Source organism: Lepidochelys kempii, chromosome 9 (assembly GCF_965140285.1).
Source record: "Lepidochelys kempii isolate rLepKem1 chromosome 9, rLepKem1.hap1, whole genome shotgun sequence".
In the NCBI taxonomy this organism is placed as follows: Eukaryota; Metazoa; Chordata; order Testudines; family Cheloniidae; genus Lepidochelys; species Lepidochelys kempii.
In genome coordinates, this window is record NC_136388.1 from 54,850,382 (window position 1) to 54,873,730 (window position 23,349).

General features: G+C 48.7%; 2 protein-coding genes across 5 annotated transcripts in view; one reads left to right on the forward strand and one right to left on the reverse strand.

The window, feature by feature from the left end:
- D2HGDH (D-2-hydroxyglutarate dehydrogenase) overlaps positions 1-22,775 on the reverse strand; it is a 34,577-nt gene extending 11,802 nt beyond the window's left edge. For 2 of the 4 annotated variants that reach the window (XM_073360410.1, XM_073360409.2), the window contains exons 1-5: positions 22,676-22,775; positions 12,122-12,531; positions 9,873-9,930; positions 7,628-7,767; positions 6,727-6,920 (exon numbers count right to left, since the gene is read on the reverse strand). In XM_073360410.1, coding sequence (XP_073216511.1) covers positions 6,727-6,920; positions 7,628-7,767; positions 9,873-9,930; positions 12,122-12,524 — 795 coding nt within the window. In that variant the 5' untranslated portion in view covers positions 12,525-12,531; positions 22,676-22,775. Of the gene's footprint in view, positions 1-6,726; positions 6,921-7,627; positions 7,768-9,872; positions 9,931-12,121; positions 12,532-22,675 lie in introns of those variants that run through there. The other 2 variants (XM_073360411.2, XM_073360412.2) reach the window with 2 other exon arrangements.
- LOC140916920 (myb/SANT-like DNA-binding domain-containing protein 7) lies at positions 14,345-16,313 on the forward strand. The gene is made up of 2 exons (XM_073358818.2): positions 14,345-15,089; positions 15,677-16,313. The coding sequence occupies exons 1-2, from the start codon at positions 14,508-14,510 to the stop codon at positions 15,692-15,694; spliced, it is 600 nt and encodes a 199-aa protein (XP_073214919.1). The 5' UTR covers positions 14,345-14,507; the 3' UTR covers positions 15,695-16,313.
- Positions 22,776-23,349: the final 574 nt, after the last annotated feature.

Consider the following 23,349-nt stretch of genomic DNA (forward strand, 5'->3'; position numbering starts at 1 on the left):
AGAGATGAAAAAGACCACCTGTGTCATGTAATCCTCTCTCCTGCCAATACTGTTCTTTACAACAAACATACTAGTGAATTTTTCAGTCTATCTTTAAATGTTCCAAACACCAGGATTTCCAAAAGTAAGCAGACTATTTTACAACCTAATAGAACTATAAGGCATTCAGCCAACACTTTTCTGTGTTTTAAGTGAACTTCACTAATAGGCTGGTAGCACAACGTATTTTGCCAGACCTTAACGGTTTGCGCTGATATTTTCCATGCACGTTGTCTGCCTCAGCCCTGTATCATAGAATCATAGAAGATTAGGGTTGGAAGAGACCTCAGGAGGTCATCTAGTCCAACCCCCTGCTCAAAGCAGGACCAACACCAACTAAATCATCCCAGCCAGGGCTTTGTCAAGCCGGGCCTTAAAAACCTCTAAGGATGGAGATTCTACCGCCTCCCTAGATAACCCCTTCCAGTGCTTCACCACCCTCCTAGTGAAATAGTTTTTTCCTAATATCCAATCTAGACCTCCCTCACTGCAACTTGAGACCATTGCTTCTCGTTCTGTCATCTGCCACCACTGAGAACAGCCTAGCTTCATCCTCTTTTGAACCCTCCTTCAGGTAGTTGAAGGCTGCTATCAAATCCCCCCTCACTCTTCTCCTCTACAGACTAAATAAGCCCAGTTCCCTGCTGGTTTTAAGATTATATAGCAAGCGGCCACTAAGAGATAGCTACAGGTAGGATCTCTGTAAGCAGAGGTACGAAGTTACAATTTCCAAGTTTTAACTAAAAGAGCTCTCTCCCCACTTCTTAGCACTACAAGGCCATCTAACATCATTGGATGTTACCAGTAAGACAATGGTTAAAATAGGAGGTTGAGAGTTAACTTTTAAAATATCTCTGTATCAAAAAATACTCATGTAAAGTCTTTTAACAACACTATTCAGGAGAGCTAGAAAAGTAATATTTTAAGGATGGCTGGAAATCTGGAGAATCTGACAGCACAGAACCACTCAAATGTAGGGCAGGAAGTAACCTCAAAAATCATCAAGTCCAGCCCCCTGTGCTGAGGCAGGACCAAGTTGTGACACCCTGGCACCCTCTTATTCACCATCACATAATTAGGATATGTTTTGCACAAAGTATGCCTTGTGAGGTACCATTCTAAAAGTCTTGATCTGATAGACGTTAATCTCTCGTTGGATTATATGTGCTACCATTGTATGTGAAGTTATGAAATTTGGCTAGGTATGTGTGTAGCCAGACAGACAGACAGCCCCCCCCCCGCCCCCCTCAGACCAGCATTGCTGGAAACACAGGAGGAAGCCGGAACAGGGCACTTAACATATATTCCAGCGCAGCCTTTGAAGCTGTGAAAGCACAGGTGTGCTGCTACAATGTGCCTCTGGGAACAGATACAAGGATTAAGCTCACAGCAGCCCACCCCAGCCCTCTGTGGAGATAGAGGCGGTTAGGGACTATTTAGAAAAGCTGGACGTGCACAAGTCCATGGGGCCGGACGAGTTGCATCCGAGAGTGCTGAAGGAATTGGCGGCTGTGATTGCAGAGCCACTGGCCATTATCTTTGAAAACTCGTGGCGAACCGGGGAAGTCCCGGATGACTGGAAAAAGGCTAATGTAGTGCCAATCTTTAAAAAAGGGAAGAAGGAAGATCCTGGGAACTACAGGCCAGTCAGCCTCACCTCAGTCCCTGGAAAAATCATGGAGCAGGTCCTCAAAGAATCAATCCTGAAGCACTTGCATGAGAGGAAAGTGATCAGGAACAGCCAGCATGGATTCACCAAGGGAAGGTCATGCCTGACTAATCTAATCGCCTTTTATGATGAGATTACTGGTTCTGTGGATGAAGGGAAAGCAGTGGATGTATTGTTTCTTGACTTTAGCAAAGCTTTTGACACGGTCTCCCATAGTATTCTTGTCAGCAAGTTAAGGAAGTATGGGCTGGATGAATGCACTATAAGGTGGGTAGAAAGCTGGCTAAATTGTCGGGCTCAACGGGTAGTGATCAATGGCTCCATGTCTAGTTGGCAGCCGGTATCAAGTGGAGTGCCCCAAGGGTCGGTCCTGGGGCCGGTTTTATTCAATATCTTCATAAATGATCTGGAGGATGGTGTGGATTGCACTCTCAGCAAATTTGCGGATGATACTAAACTGGGAGGAGTGGTAGATACGCTGGAGGGGAGGGATAGGATACAGAAGGACCTAGACCAATTGGAAGATTGGGCCAAAAGGAATCTGATGAGGTTCAATAAGGATAAGTGCAGGGTCCTGCACTTAGGACGGAAGAACCCAATGCACAGCTACAGACTAGGGACCGAATGGCTAGGCAGCAGTTCTGCGGAAAAGGACCTAGGGGTGACAGTGGACGAGAAGCTGGATATGAGTCAGCAGTGTGCCCTTGTTGCCAAGAAGGCCAATGGCATTTTGGGATGTATAAGTAGGGGCATAGCGAGCAGATCGAGGGACGTGATCGTTCCCCTCTATTCGACATTGGTGAGGCCTCATCTGGAGTACTGTGTCCAGTTTTGGGCCCCACACTTCAAGAAGGATGTGGATAAATTGGAGAGAGTCCAGCGAAGGGCAACAAAAATGATTAGGGGTCTGGAACACATGAGTTATGAGGAGAGGCTGAGGGAGCTGGGATTGTTTAGCCTGCAGAAGAGAAGAATGAGGGGGGATTTGATAGCTGCTTTCAACTACCTGAAAGGGGGTTCCAAAGAGGATGGCTCTAGACTGTTCTCAATGGTAGCAGATGACAGAACGAGGAGTAATGGTCTCAAGTTGCAGTGGGGGAGGTTTAGATTGGATATTAGGAAAAACTTTTTCACTAAGAGGGTGGTGAAACACTGGAATGCGTTACCTAGGGAGGTGGTAGAATCTCCTTCCTTAGAGGTTTTTAAGGTCAGGCTTGACAAAGCCCTGGCTGGGATGATTTAAGTGGGAATTGGTCCTGCTTTGAGCAGGGGGTTGGACTAGATGACCTTCTGGGGTCCCTTCCAACCCTGATATTCTATGATTCTATGAGCAGGCAGAGGCCCTGTGACAGACATGGCTCTTAGCCCCTACTAATAGCGTGATGCACACACACCAACATCCTAGGTGGGAAAATATTTACCCTGATAAAAGAAATGTCCAGTAGTCGACACTTATTGTTTCTCTCCCTTGCAAGTGTAAACTACTCTTGCGAAAGCTGGCGTCACCCCAACAGACCAGCCTCAATTTAGCATAAGAAAGGAGAAAGAGAATAAAGGAGTACAGAGGTATAAGTAGGGGACCTACAGCACCATGATTTTTGAGTGCTTTTCACTATCTATCTGCTGGTCAGATAAGTGACAGCCTCCCAAGGCTTCTGCAGCTAAGAGGGTCCCTAAGCCTTGTCCCTTATTCGTCTTTCTGCGGAATTGAGTGACCGATCCTGGCTTGGCACCGCTGGAATCGAGAGATGCAAGGAGGGTAAGAAGCACCCACACCTGATCTCCTATCTTTAGTGTACACATATTTTGAAATAGAGCTCTATACTTTGTTTTCTTTCTTTGGGATTGTGGCTTCAGTTTTGTAACTTGTTTGTGTGTGTAACATCTCTACATTTAAATAAGTAGGCACTAGCAATTTTGTAACCACATGATTAGAATCTAGCTTAATAAATTTTGGTAACCATTTATGCATAAGCCTGACTTGTTTTCTCTGGTTTACTGTAAAGCAGCCAACACAATTAAAGAACCTCAGCCATTTTGGCTCTAAAGCCTGGCCATTAGGTGAGAGTACTAAGAGCCTAGCGTTGAGTTGTGCCGCCTCCACGGGGCAAACTCTTGGGGCACCTGTCAGTCAATCCTGGCTGCCCACTGCGAAGGAGCTCTGAGCTCTAGCAGTTAAAGTCACGGGTGTGGAGAGGCTCTTAGTGCTGCCATTGGGGCACCTGTCAGTCAGTATTGACTGCCCGCTGCGAAGGAGCTCTGAGCTCTAGCAGTTAAAGTCACGGGTGGTTAGGACCTTGGGGCATCCGTCAGCCTAGCCCGGGCTGCCTGCCGCGAAGGGACAGTGCGTCCTAGCGGTTAAAGTCACGGATGGTATAAACGGGCATAGCTGGCACCAAACATCCTTGGCCGTCAGCTAACAATGTGTTACTGAAACATGTTGTGAAAACAGCCACAAGCAACCTTTCAGGTACAACAATAAAAAGACCAAACAATGTTAATGGCTTATTGAGGAAACGCACACAAACACAAGGATTACCCCAGGAGCTGTGTACAACAGAAACCTCTCAGAGACAGCACTACTGTTTGGACCCAGGTCACAGCAAAAGAACTTTCCAGCAAGTAGAAAAAAATATATAAAAGGGGGAAATGACAACATGAAGGTACCTCACTCTCCCTATAACAACCTGTGCACCTGAAAACACCTGAGGAACAAAGACTGAACTGGGGGAAGTGATGGTCCCAGGCTAAAGGGATTTCTAGCCTATGTATGAAAACTTGGGAAACCGAAGCTGCTAAGCAAAGGCAGCTTGTGCCTTAAGAATCTGCCAGCCTGTTTATCACTCAGGGTGAGAATCTGCCAATCCATATCCTACCTATTTAGTATGTTAAACTCAGTTTGCATTTTTATTTACTGCATAATCTGCTTTGATCTGTTTGCTATCACTTATAATCAATTAAAATCTATCTTTTGTAGTTAATAAACTTATTTTATGTTTTAATCCAAAACAGTGTACATTTGATTAAGGTGTCTGGGGAAAATCTCATCTTGGTTTCCACAAGTGTGCATGGTCCTCTTCACATTGAGGGAGACACAGACCAAGTGTTAAACCCATATACTGGCTAGATTTGACCAGGGCAAGACGGTACTGGTCTGTAGTCCTAGGCTGGGAAGCTGGTGGTTAGAGAGTCTGCCGGTAACTGCAGCTGGGTATGTCTCTACCTGTGTGAATGCTGGTGAAAGTGCAGGCTGGATGGCTTTGCAGCTTGTCACAGCAGTTAAGTGTGAGAGGGAGCCCAGGCTGGTGGATCAGAGGGCTTAGTGGTACCCCAGTTCCAGGCAGCATCCCAAGGGCAACCCATCACACAGATAAACCTAGACCATCCCTGACAGGTGTTTGAAGGGTTTTAAGAACAGGCTAGACAACAAGGGATTCCACAACCTCTCTTGGAAGCCTTTTCCAGTGCTTAACTACCCTTAGAGAGGAGGAAAAACTTTCTAACTCCAACCAAAATCTGACATTACACCCATTACTTCTTGTCCTCCCTTCAGTGGACATGGGGAATTGATCACAGTCCCCTTTATAACAGCCCTTAACATACTGGAAGACTTATCAGGTTCCCCTCTCAGCCTTTTCTTCTCAAGACTAAACATGCCCAGTTTTTTAACCTTTTCTCATAGTCCAGGTTATCTAAACCTTTTTATCATTTTTGTTGGTCCAGAGGAGAGCACTGTTCTCTCTAATTTTTTAGATCCATGTGCAGAATGAATTTTGTAATGTGCACCAATATGGAGCTGATGCATGGTGGGGGTGGGATCGAGGGCTTTAGTGTGGGAGGGGGCTCAGGGCTAGGGCAGAGGGTTGGGGTGTGGAGGGGGGGGTGAGGGCTCTGGCTAGGGGTGCGGGCTTTGAGGTGGGGCTGGGGATGAGGGGTCCGGGAGGGGGGCTCAGAGGTGGGGCAGAGAGTTGGGTGCAGGGGGTGACTGCTCCAATTAGGGATGAATGCTTTGGGATGGGGCCAGGGATGAGGGGTTTGGGGTTCAGGCTGCCCTGGGGCTGCGGCAGGGAGAGAGGACTTCCCCCAGCCCTCTCTCTCTGCTGCAGCTCAGCACCCGGTGAGAGGCGCTTCTCCCTGGCTGTGGCCGCTCTGGCATGCCTGGGCTGGGGGAGGGGCTCTTCTCCCTGGCAACTCTGGGCTGGGCCAAGGGAGGGGATCCTCTCCATGACAGCTCCAGCGGGCCTGGACTGGGCCAGGGCTCCTCTCCCCGGCTGTGGCAGTTCTGGCGGGCCTGGGCCGGGTGAAGGGCTCCTCTCCTCGGCAGCTCCAGCGGGTCTTGGCTGGGTCAGGGGAAGGGCTCCTCTTCCCGGCTGCGGCCATTCCAGCGGGCCTGGGCTGGGTGAGGGACTTCTCTCCCCAGAAGCTCCAGCGGGCCTTGATAGCCTGCAGTGCAGCTGCACAGCTTACAGGGGAATTTAGCTCTGGACTCTCTCCAGTTTGTCCACCTCTCTCAAAGTGTGGGCCGACAACTGGACACACAGTACTCCAGCTGAGGCCTCACCAGTGCTGAATAGAGCAGGACAACTACTTCTCATGTCTTACATAGCACACTCCTGTTAATACACCCTAGAATTACATTAGCCTTTTTCACAACTGCATCACACTGTTAACTCGTACGCAATTAGTGATCCACTATAACCTCCGATTCTATTCAGCAGTACTACCACCGAACTAATTATGCCCCATTTTGTAGTTGTGCATTTGATTTTTCGTTCCTAAGCATAGTACTTTGTACTTGTCTTTATTAAACTTCATCTTGTTGATTTCTGACTAATTCTCGAATTTGTCAAGGTCATTTTAAATTTTAATCCCATTCTCCAAAGTGCTTGCAACCTCTCCCAGCTTGGTGTCGTGATGTACATTTCTAGAATAACAGGAATATAAAAACAGGATGGTGGCAGGATACAGGATGGAAAGAAGTTCAGATACAGAAAGCAGCTACAAGACACTCATCTTACCACTTCCAGTCCCAGAACTGTCCCTCGGAGAGAGCCGTACCTCAACAGCCTCAGGCCTCCTGCATTTGTTGCCACATTACCACCAATGTGGCAGCTGCCCTTTGCCCCAAGGTCAAGTGGCATGATGAAGTCCAGCTCCTCAAGATACGTGTTCAGGTTCTCTAAAATACAGCCAGCCTGGCAAACAAGGATTCCTGAAAACAAAAGAATCAAGCTACAATTTGACACACAGAAATGGTCTCCTAAAGAGGCAGGACAGCGGTAAGCAACTAGGACCTCCTCTTTCTCCAAAACTTCTACCCTGATGGTACAATTCAAATCCAAAACAACTCTTGTCATGGCTCTATCTCCCTCCTACTGAAGTCTATGGGAGTTTTGACACTGACTTCAGGAGGCAAAGGTCCTGGATTGGTATCTGGAACACCGCGGTACCAAATATTTCTCTCCCTTTAATTTTCCCTTACCTCAACTTTTTAAGAACTTTAATGTTCACATCAACCAGAGGTTTTCTCATTCCCCAAGTCCAACCACATATGCATACTTTTCCCATTTCTCTCCTCCACAAATGCCAGTGCAGACTGGCCATAAACCTGGCAGATCCTTTCTTCAATACAGCTGTAATTTATGTCCTACCCTTTACTATCAGATCCAGATAGTATCCCATATGGATTTCTTAAACAGATACTGGGATGAGTTCAGGTAGTCCTTTTCCTTCCCCCAGTCTCCATGTACTATCAGAAACAACATCAGAAGAATCCTGGATTCAGGAAGCCCCTGCTGCCTCCTCGTGGTGCTGCTGGTCTGGATCCCTGCTGATACTACACTAAGCACCTCTCTGAAGGAGGGCAGGATTCAGAGGACTAAAAGATGAGCCCTTTTACATTAGAAGAAATATATTTACCAGACACACTGTTGAAGCTGATGACCTGGTTCATCAGAGCTGTGGAGAGAATAATCTCATCAAAGACAGGAACGCTGCCCCCCACAAGGCCAGTGTTACCTCCCTGGGGGTTTACCGCCAAGTTCCTTTTGTTACAATACCTGAAAGGGAACACATTGTTCAAAGGTCACACTGCTCAGAGCCATGCCCCACCTCCCTTCTGCATGCCTCTGGGAGATTTGTTCTCACATGCACATGTGCAGTTGGATGAATCGGTTGTCCTCACCAACACTAATTGTTTCAGTCCTAAAAACTGAATTTGAGATGAAGGGCCAGTTTCAGATAGCGAGTGAGAAAACACAACTCCTGCTGATGCCAATAGGCCTTGAATAAAGGAATATAAATGTAGGACCAATACAATATTTTTACTCCCAACAGCAGTCAATTCCTTTTAGAAACTAATTCTTCATGAGGCTGCCTTTGTTAGCAAATCTCTATCACACTGCTGCATGTTCTTTCCACCTCATCACATGGGATTTTCATTTCTTTGGTTTTGCTGGGGCTCCGTGTCCCCCAGCGCAGCGGTGTGTGGGAGCTCCAGGGTCCCCCTGCCCATGGGACTGGGCAGCAGCGGGGAGTTCCCCCGCCACCGGTCAACTGCAGCATCTGTCAGCCACCCGCTGCCTGCTGGGCAGCTGCGGGGAGTTCTCCGACCTGCGGCTGGGCAGCTGCAGGGGGCCTCCTGCCACGGCTAGGCAGCTGCGGGATCCGCCGGCTACCTGCCACAGCTGGGCAGCTACGGAGTCCCCCCCACCAGGGTGAAGGCTGGGAGCTGTGGGGGCAGGGCTGGCTGGGAGCTCTAGCCCCAGGTTAGAAAATGTCATGGAGGTCAATGGAAGTCATGGAATCCGCGACTTCTGTGACCTCATCGTAGCCTTATTTATAGAGAACTATGGGTGCGTGCAGGACATCTTACAGAACAAGTAAAAAGACAGGTCTCTGCCCCACAGAGCTTACAATCTAATTCCAAAATTGCAGTCTAAGTTAATTCCCTGCTTAGACCTCATACACATGTACAGGGTGGAGGATTAAGAAAGGACCAAGAACAGAAGGCCAATTCAGACTCTTAGAGGGAATACAGGATACTATCAGGAACAGCTGTTTACTAGCAAGGGGCCTTCAAGAAGGTAAAGTGCCACAACCAGTTCTTACACAGCTGTGATGCATCTCAGGATAAGGACTATGTAGTTATGTAAAAATATTTTTAGTTTCTCTTGTAACTAATGGACTTTAAAAATCCCCTCTAAAACCTTTTAGAACTCGGAAAATATGGTGTTCTTTTGTTGCTGAACCAAGAGATATCCTGAATCCTGCAAGTTCCAGTTGTATTAAGTGTACAAAGCTGCAGTGTACTAGAAAATATTTCAAAAATGCAGATCTTGATGGTAGAAGGTTTTAGGGTCACTTTACATTTTGTTGTAACACACCTGGTATTGGGCTCATACACTGTTGTAAAATATGATCAACCTTTTTAACTGTCTGAACCACCAAGTGGTGAGCCTGTGTACTGCTGCTAAATTAGGGCTCGATTCTACACCCAGTGACACCTAGGAAAGTACTGTCATTGACTTCAAAAGATATAGAATCAGATCTTCAGGTTCAGGAGCTGTTTGAAGCTGGGATCAGGCTCAAGGTTTCTCTGGGAGGATTTATTTTGAATCTCTTATTTTATCTTCCTTTTGTTCTCCTAATCTCCTTTTTCCCCTTTGGCTATTTTTCTCCTTCAGCCTGAGCTTGTTGTGACCTTCCGAGGGTGGTCCCTTCCTACTATTGGCACTGTTTCCAATTAGGTCAGTTCAGTGGAGCAGAGAAATCACTAGTGATGAGACGTCGCCCTCTAAACCCTCCCCTGCTGCACACACACACTCTACTACTTAGTATTTTCTAATCAGGGCCACAGGGGTGTGGACCTGAGAAGCCAGATGTTTCCCATTTGGCATTTATATTTGTTACTTGTTCTCAGTGATCACATTGCTAGTTAGGAAACCATTACCTTTCCTAACCATTTGAAAGCTCTCTTGGTCTAGCTTTTATAGTTAGACTGGATTTTGCTCATTCATGCACATTACCTGGTTTCTTGATTAAATCTGGTATCAATGTCAAATGATATAATGAGAAAGTTAGTAGAACAGAGCAAAGACAGAATTCAGAGATAATAAAACAGAAGCACTAAGTAGCAAAGATCAGTTAAAAAGATGTAAATTACCTGAGAATCTCAGATACCTCTGCTGCTGTCCGTGGCCTCAGCAACATAGTACTGCAGCCTGCAATGGAAGTAAGGTATGGTAAAATCAATCTGAAGCAAAGACTGTGGCCAAAAAGAAAAACCTGACATCTTTTGGTATTTCTGACACTAGTGGCAACAGAACATGCCAGGGCCACCTGCACCATGAGGTTCAATTATGAGGTGAGGTTACTTGTTCCTTGGTCTAGGAGCACAGGAAAAATCATGGAAGAAACATGTTCCTGCAATGCTCCAATAGTAACCAAACTCACTGATCAGAAATGACATTGATCGGCTGCAAAGGGAGCAGTCCTATAATAACAGGAATAATACCGAGCTCTTATATAGTGTTTTTTATCTATGCTTTCCAAGCACTTTACTAAAGAGGTAAATATCATTATTCTCATTTTACAATTAGTCAGAGTACGTTGCTATGGTGAGGACATGAGATGGTCAGAAAATAAAAGAGATTAAATGGCAATAGTTTTGGCAAATACCAGCTCTCATGTGACTGGATTTTTTCCCACAGAAGAACTTGGATAATTGGCCAGATGTAATAATGGGTGACTTTCACCTCTCCCTGAAGTACTGTACACATAGTCTGCTAGAAAAAGCAGGGTTCATAACGAGGTAAATCACTGGTAAGGCCCTACCAAATTCTCGGCTATCAAAAACGTGTCACGGACCGTGAAATCTGGTCTCCTCCCGTGAAATCTGGTCTTTTGTGTGCTTTTACCCTATACTATACAGATTTCATGGGGGGAGACCAGTGTTTCTCATATTGGGGGTCCTGACCCAAAAGGGAGTTTCTAGGGGTTGGAAGGTTATTTTACGGGGGGGTCACAGTATTGCCACTATTACTTCTATGCTGCCTGCAGAGCTGGGTGGCCACAGAGTGGCAGCTATTGGCTGGGTGCTCAGCTCTGAAGGCAATACCCTACCATCAGCAGTGCAGAAGTAAGGGTGACATACCATACCATGTCAACCTTCCGCACTGCAGCCTTCAGAGCTGGGCAGCCAGAGAGTGGCGGCTACTGACTGAAGGTTTAGCGCTGCAGGCAGCAGAGCAGAAGAAGGGTGGCAATACCATACCTTGCCATCCTTACTTCTGCGCTGCTGCTGGTGGTGGCTCTGCCTTCAGAGTTGGGATCCTGGCCAGCAGCCACTGCTCTCCAGCTGTCCAGCTCTGAAGGCAGCACAGAAGTAAGGATAGCAGTACCACAACACCCCCTACAATAATCTTTTACACACACACACACACACACACACAACTCCTTTTTGGGTCAAGATGCCTACAATTACAACACCATGACATTTTATATTTAAATAGCTGAAATCATGAAGCTTATGATTTTAAAAATCCTATGATCATGAAATGACCAAAATGGATCATGAATGTGTTAGGGCCCTAATCATTGGTCTGCTCCACAGAGACAAATCTTAAATTTCCTAAATTAGCTCTGCTCAGTCTGGCATTCTGCTTCATTGCCTTGGCACTGGCAACCATGAAAAACGTATGCCATTTTCCATGCTAAGAGAATAAATAAGAGACACGAAAACTCCAATAACAATCACCCTCTCAAAAATAAGTTAGCTGTGTTGAAGACTGAAGAATAATACCCTACTGTAGGGTATTTTAACACCTTGCTCTAAATACTCACTGGGTCAGTGAGTTTAATGATGATACAAGGCAAGTACTTTATAGAGCTCTCACATATCTACAGGCACCCTTGCATTTTTAGACTAATTTTCAGGGACAACATCCAATAGCTCCATCTTGAGGATAATCAAAGGAAGATTTGACTATCTGAAGATTTCAAATGAACATCCTTATTTTTAAGATGGATACCATACTCTAAAAGAAAAAAATAAAACATAATTGACTGCTTAGTGGATGAATTTCACTATAAATGAACTATTTCAAAAGCAAGGTAAAACTTTGGGTATATGTAAACAAAAACATAATTTAACAGTTAACCAAAAGAGCTGATTGGGAAATATTTTTTGTTCCAATGAAAAATTCTGACAAAAATGAGAGTTTTGACCCAAAAAAATTCATAGGAAAGTATTTTTGAAATAAAAATTTCAACCAGCTCTAATAACCAAACTTGATTCTGTAGGATTTGTATAAGTAACTTGGCACCAGAGTTGATGTTTCTGCCTACAGATTTTTCATCCTGCTAATCATGGTGAAAAGGGGGTAGGGTGTGTCAAAATGTTAAAACACCTACCTCGGACTGACTGCAGCCAGTCCACATTAAACAGTCTCAGTTCATCTGGGTCTGTGATGACTCTACCAGGTATAAGGTGCTCAAAAAAAGCTAAATCACTATCAGAAACATGAGAGAAGGGCAGCCTCTGCACACCATACCGCTCACTAGTCAGCATCACTTCCTTGGGGCTGATGGAGGTTGTAGAGAGAGCTCCCTTGCCCAGCAGACTGGTGCCCGATAGGATGGGTGGCCTGGACACTGGTATCCTGTATAGCTCTGCTAGTTTCTTCTGCTTAAGTGTCCACTTAGCAGTAGCACTGGTCCACACTGCCAAGGATCTCTTATGGCCGTTCATCTGCCATCTTGGTAGGGTCCAACAGCACCAAACCAAACGAAGCTGGACGAGAGAGGAAACTGTCATGGTTGCCCTGAAATGCAAACAGAGGATTAACACACAGTTTCAATTCTTCCTGCTGCTCTTCAGGTCCAGGGAAAGTCATGCCTGACTAATCTAATTGCCTTCTATGATGAGATAACTGGTTCTGTGGATGAAGGGAAAGCAGTGGACGTGTTATTCCTCGACTTTAGCAAAGCTTTTGACACGGTCTCCCACAGTATTCTTTTCAGCAAGTTAAAGAAGTATGGGCTGGATGGATGCACTACAAGATGGGTAGAAAGTTGGCTAGATTGTCGGGCTCAACGGGTAGTGATCAATGGCTCCATGTCTAGTTGGCAGCTGGTATCTAGCGGAATGCCCCAAGGGTCGGTCCTGGGGCCGGTTTTGTTCAATATCTTCATTAATGATCTGGAGGATGGTGTGGATTGCACCCTCAACAAGTCTGCAGACGACACTAAACTGGGAGGAGTGGTAGATACGCTAGAGGGTAGGGATAGAATACAGAGGGACCTAGACAAATGGAGGATTGGGCCAAAAGAAATCTGATGAGGTTCAACAAGGACAAGTGCAGAGTCCTGCACTTAGGACGGAAGAATCCAATGCACCGCTACAGACTACGGACCGAATGGCTAGGCAGCAGTTCTGCAGAGAAGGACCTACGGGTGACAGTGGACAAGAAGCTGGATATGAGTCAACAGTGTGCCCTTGTTGCCAAGAAGGCCAATGGCATTTTGGGATGTATATGTAGGGGCACTGCCAGCAGATCGAGGGACGTGATTGTCCCTCTCTATTTGACATTGGTGAGGCCACATCTGGAGTACTGTGTCCAGTTTGGGGCCCCACACTACAAGAAGGATGTGGAGAAACTGGAGAGAGTCCAGCGAAGGGCAACAAAAATGATTAGGGGACTGGAACACATGAGTTATGAGGAGAGGCTGAGGGAACTGGGATTGTTTAGTCTACGGAAGAGAAGAATGAGGGGGGATTTGATAGCTGCTTTCAACTACCTGAAAGGTGGATCCAAAGAGGATGGATCTAGACTGTTCTCAGTGATAGCAGATTACAGAACAAGGAGTAATGGTCTCAAGTTGCAGTGGGGGAGATTTAGGTTGGATATTAGGAAAAACTTTTTCACTAGGACGGTGGTGAAACACTGGAATGCGTTACCTAGGGAGGTGGTGGAATCCCCTTCCTTAGAAGTTTTTAAGGTCAGGCTTGACAAAGCGCTGGCTGGGATGATTTAATTGGGATTGGTCCTGCTCTGGGCAGGGGGTTGGACTAGATGGCCTCCAGAGGTCCCTTCCAACTCTGTTATTCTATGATTCCTGTATGCATAAAAAACTAGATTTTTCAACTAACTGACTTGCTACTGTTCTTTATGGAGGCAGAACTATAGGGAAAACCTAGCTCCCTTAGGGAGTAAAAGGTTGTTCATATTTGCAGATAGGATAGTTTCAGCATCATCATTATATTTTGCACACAATCAACCCATCTAATATCTAGGAAAATCCAGACTTAAGCAGGAGGGAAACCAAAGCTTCGAGTATCACTGGAAATTCCCAATGAAATATACATGATATATCATGTTTCAGAGTGGTAGCCGTGTTAGTCTGTATCCGCAAAAACAACGAGGAGTCCTTGTGGCACCTTAGCCCTGGTCTACACTAGGACTTTAGGTCGAATTTAGCAGCGTTAAATCGATGTAAACCTGCACCCGTCCACACAATGAAGCCCTTTATTTCGACTTAAAGGGCTCTTAAAATCGATTTCCTTACTCCACCCCTGACAAGTGGATTAGTGCTTAAATCGACGTTGCCGGCTCGAATTTGAGGTACTGTGGACACAATTCGATGGTATTGGCCTCCGGGAGCTATCCCAGAGTGCTCCATTCTGACCGCTCTGGACAGCACTCTCAACTCAGATGCACTGGCCAGGTAGACAGGAAAAGAACCACGAACTTTTGAATCTCATTTCCTGTTTGGCCAGCGTGGCAAGCTGCAGGTGACCATGCAGAGCTCATCAGCACAGGTGACCATGATGGAGTCCCAGAATCGCAAAAGAGCTCCAGCATGGACCGAACGGGAGGTACGGGATCTGATCGCTGTTTGGGGAGAGGAATCCCTGCTATCAGAACTCCGTTCCAGTTTTCGAAATGCCAAAACCTTTGTCAAAATCTCCCAGGGCATGAAGGACAGAGGCCATAACAGGGACCCGAAGCAGTGCCGCGTGAAACTGAAGGAGCTGAGGCAAGCCTACCAGAAAACCAGAGAGGCGAACAGCCGCTCTGGGTCAGAGCCCCAAACATGCCGCTTCTATGATGAGCTGCATGCCATTTTAGGGGGTTCAGCCACCACTACCCCAGCCGTGTTGTTTGACTCCTTCAATGGAGATGGAGGCAATACGGAAGCAGGTTTTGGGGACGAAGAAGATGATGATGAGGAGGAGGTTGTAGATAGCTCACAGCAAGCAAGCGGAGAAACCGGTTTTCCCGACAGCCAGGAACTGTTTCTCACCCTAGACCTGGAGCCAGTACCCCCGAACCCACCCAAGGCTGCCTCCTGGACCCAGCAGGCGGAGAAGGGACCTCTGGTGAGTGTACCTTTTAAAATACTATACATGGTTTAAAAGCAAGCATGTGAAAGGATTACTTTGCCCTGGCATTCACGGTTCTCCTAGATGTAGTCCTAAAGCCTTTGCAAAAGGTTTCTGGGGAGGGCAGCCTTATTGCGTCCTTCATGGTAGGACACTTTACAACTCCAGGCCAGTAACACGTACTCGGGAATCACTGTAGAACAAAGCATTGCAGTGTATGTTTGCTGGCATTCAACCAAATCCGTTCTTTATCTCTCTGTGTTATCCTTAGGAGAGTGAGATATAATTCATGGTCACCTGGTTGAAATAGAGTGCTTTTCTTCAGGGGACACTCAGAGGAGCCCATTCCTGCTGGGCTGTTTGCCTGTGGCTAAACAGAAATGTTCCCCGCTTTTAGCCACAGGGAGGGGGGAAGGTTGAGGGGGTAGCCACGCGGTGGGGGGAGGCGAAATGCGACCTTGTAACGAAACCACATGTGCTATGTATGTAATGTTAACAGCAAGGTTTACCCTGAAAGAGTGTAGCCACTGTTTTATAAAATGTGTCTTTTTAAAGACCGCTGTCCCTTTTTTTTTCTCCACCAGCTGCATGTGTTTCAATGATCACAGGATCTTCTCCTTCCCAGAGGCTAGTGAAGCTTAAAAAGAAAAAAAAACGCACTCACGATGAAATGTTCTCCGAGCTCATGCTGTCCTCCCACACTGACAGAGCACAGACGAATGAGTGGAGGCAAATAATGTCCGAGTGCAGAAAAGCACAAAATGACCGGGAGGAGAGGTGGCGGGCTGAAGAGAGTAAGTGGCGGGCTGAAGACAGGGCTGAAGCTCAAATGTGGCGGCAGCGTGATGAGAGGAGGCAGGATTCAATGCTGAGGCTGCTGCAGGACCAAACCAGTATGCTCCAGTGTATGGTTGAGCTGCAGCAAAGGCAGCTGGAGCACAGACTGCCACTGCTGCCCCTCTGTAACCAACCGCCCTCCTCCCCAAGTTCCATAGCCTCCACACCCAGACGCCCAAGAACGCGGTGGGGGGGCCTCCGGCCAACCAGCCACTCCACCACAGAGGATTGCCCAAAAAAAAGAAGGCTGTCATTCAATAAATTTTAAAGTTGTAAACTTTTAAAGTGTTGTGCTTAAAGTGCTGTGTGGCATTTTCCTTCCCTCCTCCACCACCCCTCCTGGGCTACCTTGGTAGTCATCCCCCTATTTGTGTGATGAATGAATAAAGAATGCATGAATGTGAAGCAACAATGACTTTATTGCCTCTGCAAGCGGTGATTGAAGGGAGGAGGGGCAGGTGGTTAGCTTACAGGGAAGTAGAGTGAACCAAGGGGCGGGGGGTTTCATCAAGGAGAAACAAACAGAACTTTCACACCGTAGCCTGGCCTGGTTTTCAAAGCTTCTCTGATGCGTACCGCGCCCTCCTGTGCTCTTCTAACCGCCCTGGTGTCTGGCTGCGCGTAACCAGCAGCCAGGTGATTTGCCTCAACCTCCCACCCCGCCATAAATGTCTCCCCCTTACTCTCACAGATATTGTGGAGCACACAGCAAGCAGTAATAACAGTGGGAATATTGGTTTTGCTGAGGTCTAAGCGAGTCAGTAAACTGCGCCAGCGTGCCTTTAAACGTCCAAATGCACATTCTACCACCATTCTGCACTTGCTCAGCCTGTAGTTGAACAGCTCCTGACTACTGTCCAGGCTGCCTGTGTACGGCTTCATGAGCCATGGCATTAAGGGGTAGGCTGGGTCCCCAAGGATACATATAGGCATTTCAACATCCCCAACAGTTATTTTCTGGTCTGGGAATAAAGTCCCTTCCTGCAGCTTTTGAAACAGACCAGAGTTCCTGAAGATGCGAGCATCATGCACCTTTCCCGGCCATCCCACGTTGATGTTGGTGAAACATCCCTTGTGATCCACCAGAGCTTGCAGCACTATCGAAAAGTACCCCTTGCGGTTTATGCACTCGGCGGCTTGATGCTCTGGTGCCAAGATAGGGATATGGGTTCCGTCTATAGCCCCACCACAGTTAGGGAATCCCATTGCAGCAAAGCCATCCACTATGACCTGCACATTTCCCAGAGTCACTATCCTTGATATCAGCAGATCTTTGATTGCGTGGGCTACTTGCATCACAGCAGCCCCCACAGTAGATTTGCCCACTCCAAATTGATTCCCAACTGACCGGTAGCTGTCTGGCGTTGCAAGCTTCCACAGGGCTATCGCCACTCGCTTCTCAACTGTGAGGGCTGCTCTCATCTTGGTATTCATGCGCCTCAGGGCAGGGGAAAGCAAGTCACAAAGTTCCATGAAAGTGCCCTTACTCATGTGAAAGTTTCGCAGCCACTGGGAATCGTCCCAGACCTGCAACACTATGCGGTCCCACCAGTCTGTGCTTGTTTCCCGAGCCCAGAATCGGCGTTCCACAGCATGAACCTGCCCCATTAGCACCATGATGCATGCATTGGCAGGGCCCATGCTTTCAGAGAAATCTGTGTCCATGTCCTGATCACTCACGTGACCGCGCTGACGAATGAGTACGCTAGAGGAATGAGTCCCCTAGACAGGGGAGGAGGCAAATGAGTACAAAACAAATCTGGTCTATTTCTTGTTTTGACCCACTCCATCTATCTTTTACATCTTTGGCTGGCAGCAGACAGTGCAGAAGGACTGCATGCCATCCACATCTCATGGCTGCTCGGCAGAAGATGGTACAGTACGACTGCTAGCCATCCTCATCTCTTGCCTGCCTGGCAGAAGATGGTACAATACGACTACTAGCAATCCTCATCTCTTGCCTGCCTGGCAGAAGATGGTACAGTACGACTGCTAGCAGTCCGTATCGCCTGGCTGCTCACCATAAGACGGTTCAATAGGACTGACTGCAGGACTAAAGAGAATGACCTGGTCAAGTCACTCCAAATTTAGTCCCTGCGCCCATGTCTGCCCAGGCGCTCCCAGCCGACGTGGCCAGGAGCACCTCGGACATGACGATGACGGCTACCAGTCGTACTGTACCGTCTGCTGCCACAAGGCAAGGGGTTGCTGCTACTGTGTAGCAATGCCGTACCACATCTGCCAGCACCCAGGAGACATAGGGTGACGGTTACCTGAGCGGGCTCCATGCTTGCAGTGGTATGGCATCTGCACAGGTAACTCAGGAAAAAAGGCGCGAAATGATTGTCTGCCCTTGCTTTTACGGAGGGAGGGAGGGAACGGGGGCCTGACGATATGTACCCAGAACCACCCGCGACAATGTTTTAGCCCCATCAGGCATTGGGATCTGAATCCAGAATTCCAATGGGCAGCGGAGACTGCGGGAACTGTGGGATAGCTATCCACAGTGCAACGCTCCGGAAGTCGACTCTAGCCTCGGTACTGTGGAAGCGCTCCGCCGAGTTAATGCACTTAATGCACTTAGAGCATTTTCTGTGGGGACACACACACTCGAATATATAAAACCGATTTCTAAAAAACCGACTTCTATAAATTCGACCTTATTCCGTAGTGTAGACATACCCTTAGAGACTCACAAATTCATTTGGGCATAAGCTTTCATGGGCTAGAACCCACTCCATCGGATGCATGGAATGGAAAATACAGCAGCAGGTATAAATACACAGCACATGAAAAGATGGGAGTTGCCATACCAAGTGGGAGGTCAGTCTAACAAGACAATTCAATTAACAGTAGGATACTAAGGGAGAAAAAATCACTTTTGTACTGGTAATGAGAGTGGCCCATTTCAAACAGTTGACAAGAAGGTGTGAGTAACAGTAGGGGGAAATTAGTATGACGGAAATTAGGTTTTGTAAAGATTGGGAGTGGATGGGTCATTAGGAGGTCATAAGGAGGTCGTCTTGTCCAGCCCCCTGCTCAAGGCAGGACCGATCCCCAACTAAATCAAAACTCATCCTTAGGCCATTGGCTCAGTGCTCACAGGGACAGTAGTGGGATCCTGCTGGGGCACAAGACAGGGGGCAGGCCTCAGCTGCTGCTGGCACTGCTGCGCAGCACATGTAGTCAAGGAGATATCCTGCCTATTCTTGACTGCTGGCATTTGCTGGGGTACACGCTGCCCTCCCTACCTTGCCCAAGTCCATGTCAGCCACCCCATGGCCCAGGGCACCTTGCCACACTGACAGTAAAGCTGGCATCTGTGTCACTGGCGCTTCCCTTTGTTGGCTCAGGAAGAATGGTGGGAATGCCAGCCCCCTCACAACAGACACATCTGACTCTGTTGCATGCACGAGCACCCAGTGTGGGTAGGGAACTGTGTGGGGAGAAGCAGGCCAGGCTGCAGCGGGGCCAGCAGTACTGCACCCATAACCTGGTACACTCAGAATATGCAAAAAGAAAAGGAGTACTTGTGGCACCTTAGAGACTAACCAATTTATTTGAGCATAAGCTTTCGTGAGCTACAGCTCACTTCAGTTGCCAAAGATCACATACTGGCTGGAATCTCCTGCTACAAGATCTACACTAGGTGGGGGTTGAGGGGAGCAGGGAGGGTGTCATATCTCCCTGCTTCCCTGGGCTGATATGTGCAGGACTTGGACGTCCTCCCCCCTTCTCCCCTTGCTCTCCCACTCTCAATGTGCTGGACATGACTGGCTGGAGCTTGCAGCAGTACCTCAGCCACACCCCCTTCCTGCTCCATATGCCAAAGGTTAGGGAGGTGGGGTGCACCGCTTTATTCCCCTTGGGGACATCTGGGCCAGGATCCTCAGCTGTTGCTCCATTGCCTTCCCTGGGGGCAGAGCACAGCCTAGTGGGATGTGGTGCCATTCATTATACAAGATGAGGGACATGATGGAGGTGGGCTCCTCCCACTCCCTTGAGCTCATGGTCTTGAACACCAGGGAAATGTGGGGCATGTCACATGTAATAGTGGGTATGTGCGTGTAACCCACACCAGACATCCTGAGTTCTCAGGAGTGGTCAATTCTACATCGAGTCCAGGTGCCGAGGGGGAAATTCTGAGGGAAAGGGCTTCTTGCCTTTTCACAGGCTTTGTTGCCCAGAGCAGACTCCTAAAATGGCATGAAAAGAAAAACTACCCGGGTAAAAAAAATCACCCAAAAGATTATGACCAAAAAGTTCCTGTTAGTTTCCCTGCAGAAATGGCCCTCACCAGTGCTCAGCTGTGCTGGTACCACCCTTCAGTGCATCTGACCCCTGGCGTTTATCTTGAACAGCAACCCTTCCATCCTGACAGATTTTCTCTCAAGCTGGGGACCCAGTCTGAGAAATCCAGAAGCAACCACTTTCATTCTTCCCATTATGGAGCAAAACAACTTGAGTTCTGGACTGCCAAGGCCAATGGCATTTTGGGATGTATAAGTAGGGGCATTGCCAGCAGATCGAGGGGCAACAAAAATGATTAGGGGACTGGAACACATGACTTATGAGGAGAGGCTGAGGGAACTGGGATTGTTTAGTCTGTAGAAGAGAAGAATGAGGGGGGATTTGATAGCTGCTTTCAACTACCTGAAAGGGGGTTCCAAAGAAGATGGCTCTAGACAGTTCTCAGTGGTAACAGATGACAGAATGAGGAGTAATGGTCTCAAGTTGCAGTGGGGGAGGTTTAGGTTGGATATTAGGAAAAACTTTTTCACTAGGAGGGTGGTGAAACAGTGAACGCGTTACCTAGGGAGGTGGTGGAATCTCCTTCCTCAGAAGTTTTTAAGGTCAGGCTTGACAAAGCCCTGGCTGGGATGATTTAGTTGGGGATTGGTCTTGCTTTGAGCAGGGGGTTGGACTAGATGACCTCCTGAGGTCCCTTCCAACCCTGATATTCTATGATTCTAATTTCCCCCATACTAATTTCCCATCTTTTCATGTGCTGTGTATTTATACCTGCTACTGTATTTTCCACTCCATGCATCTGATGAAGTGGGTTCTAGCCCATGAAAGCTTATGCCCAAGTGAATTTGTGAGTCTCTAAGGTGCCACAAGGACTCCTCATTGTTTTTGATGATATATCATGTCTTTCATTGAGAAATGCATGTGTTATAATGTGCTCTAAAGGTCCTTCAAAGCAGTTTTCACTGAAGGACAGAGCTTCATGTTTAATGCACCAAGTCATGTGCTGCTTCCTGAGGACATACACCCTCAGCCCTTATGCTGCACATGACATAATTGGTCTTTTTCACAGATTCTACCCACAGCTCAAGCCTGCTTTTCCCCTGCATCTTGCCCTTGAGACGGTACCCACATATAAACTCCTGAAGCCTGATTCTTCCCTCCAAGGCACAATGCAATGGAGAATCAGATCCCTGTCTGTGTGTCTCCCATGACATTGGGTAGATCTGTAAGAATCTATAAACTGGGATACTTATTAATCTGTAAGAATCCAAAGAACAAATATCTGACCAATCAACACCATTTGGTGGCTGTCTGGAACAGAGACTGCATGGGTGGTGTTTATGCATGCATAGAAATTACAATTCAGATAACTCCCACCAACAAGGAGCAGATGTAAACTATGCCAACGACCAACGAAGGGGGTGTGGAAGATCTAAAGCCTTAGTGCAAACTGATAAGTCAAACAAAGAACGCACATTGCCAAGATATGGGGGTGGGGGTGAAAGCATTGCACACTGCCTCGGGGAAGGGGGGGAATGAGGCGCACTCCACACTGCCAAGATACGGGGATGGGGGGGAAAGCACTGCACACTGCCTCGGGGGGGGGGGGGGGCGAAGCGCAATCCACACTGCCAAGATGTGGGGGTGGGGGGAAAGCACTGCACCCTGCCTCGGGGAGGGGGGGACGAGGCGCACTCCACACTGCCAAGATACGGGGATGGGGGGGAAAGCACTACACACTGCCTCGGGGGGGGGGGCCAGGCGCAATCCACACTGCCAAGATACGGGGATGGGGGGGAAAGCACTACACACTGCCTCGGGGGGGGGGCGAGGCGCAATCCACACTGCCAAGATGTGGGGGTGGGGGGAAAGCATTGCACCCTGCCTCGGGGAGGGGGGGACGAGGCCCACTCCACACTGCCAAGATATGGGGGTGGGGGGATCACTGCACACTGCCTCGGGGGGGGGGCGAGGCGCAATCCACACTGCCAAGATGTGGGGGTGGGGGGAAAGCATTGCACCCTGCCTCGGGGGGGGGGGGCGAGGCGCAATCCACACTGCCAAGATGTGGGGGTGGGGGGAAAGCATTGCACCCTGCCTCGGGGAGGGGGGGACGAGGCCCACTCCACACTGCCAAGATATGGGGGTGGGGGGATCACTGCACACTGCCTCGGGGGGGGGGCGAGGCGCAATCCACACTGCCAAGATGTGGGGGTGGGGGGAAAGCATTGCACCCTGCCTCGGGGGGGGGGGGCGAGGCGCAATCCACACTGCCAAGATGTGGGGGTGGGGGGAAAGCATTGCACCCTGCCTCGGGGAGGGGGGGACGAGGCGCACTCCACACTGCCAAGATGTGGGGGTGGGGGGATCACTGCACACTGCCTCGGGGGGGGGTGCACGCTGACAGGGGCGACCCAGCAGCTGCTGCCCGCACGGGGCTGTGGTACGTTGCCCGCCCGTAGCGCCCGCGCGACGCCGGCCACTCGCCCCATTACCGAGGCCGGGACTGCGGCCGCTTCGCCCGCCACGTCACACAAAGGCGCCCCTCAGCCGCTTTGCGTCCGGCCGACCGGTCTCCAGCGCGCAGCCTCCTGAGAAGGGACTCACGGGGCGGGCCCAGGAGCTGTGACGCAAAGCGCTACACATGCGCACAGCTGGTCCAGCGCGACCTCTCGGGCAGATAGAGGATGAGGCTGCGGATGCCGGGCGGGGGGCAGAGGGAGTAGGTGAAGGGGCGGGATGGGGATAGGGGTGGGTATGACGCGTTAGGCCCCCGCAGTGCGGGGTGGCCCCTGATAGACTGGCGCCCTACTGGTGTAAACTGTTGAGGAAGGACAGGTGGGGGAGACAAGGTGAGGAGTTGCGCTGTGTAGACAAGAGCAGTATGACGGCTTAGAGGTCCGGTCTGAAACTGGAGAAAAGCCTGTTGAGAGTCTTTGAGTTAAGTTTAGAAGCGAGAACAACAAGAGTGATGTTATGGTGGGTGTGCGCTATAGACCAGTGGTCTCCAAAGTAGGGTGTGCACACCCGGGGAGGGGAAGACGGTCGATTGGGGGTGCAGCAGGAGGAGCGTTGCTGGAGCAAAAGGGTGGCGCGGCAGGAGGCGCGCTGCCAGAAGGAAAAAAAGGGGGGCGGCCCTGAGTCCTCTGGCCTGTGGAGGAGCAGGGGC

Bases quoted from the DNA above. Each gene is read 5' to 3' on its own strand.
- LOC140916920 (XM_073358818.2), top strand. From the start codon at position 14,508: ATGCAGAGCTCATCAGCACAGGTGACCATGATGGAGTCCCAGAATCGC.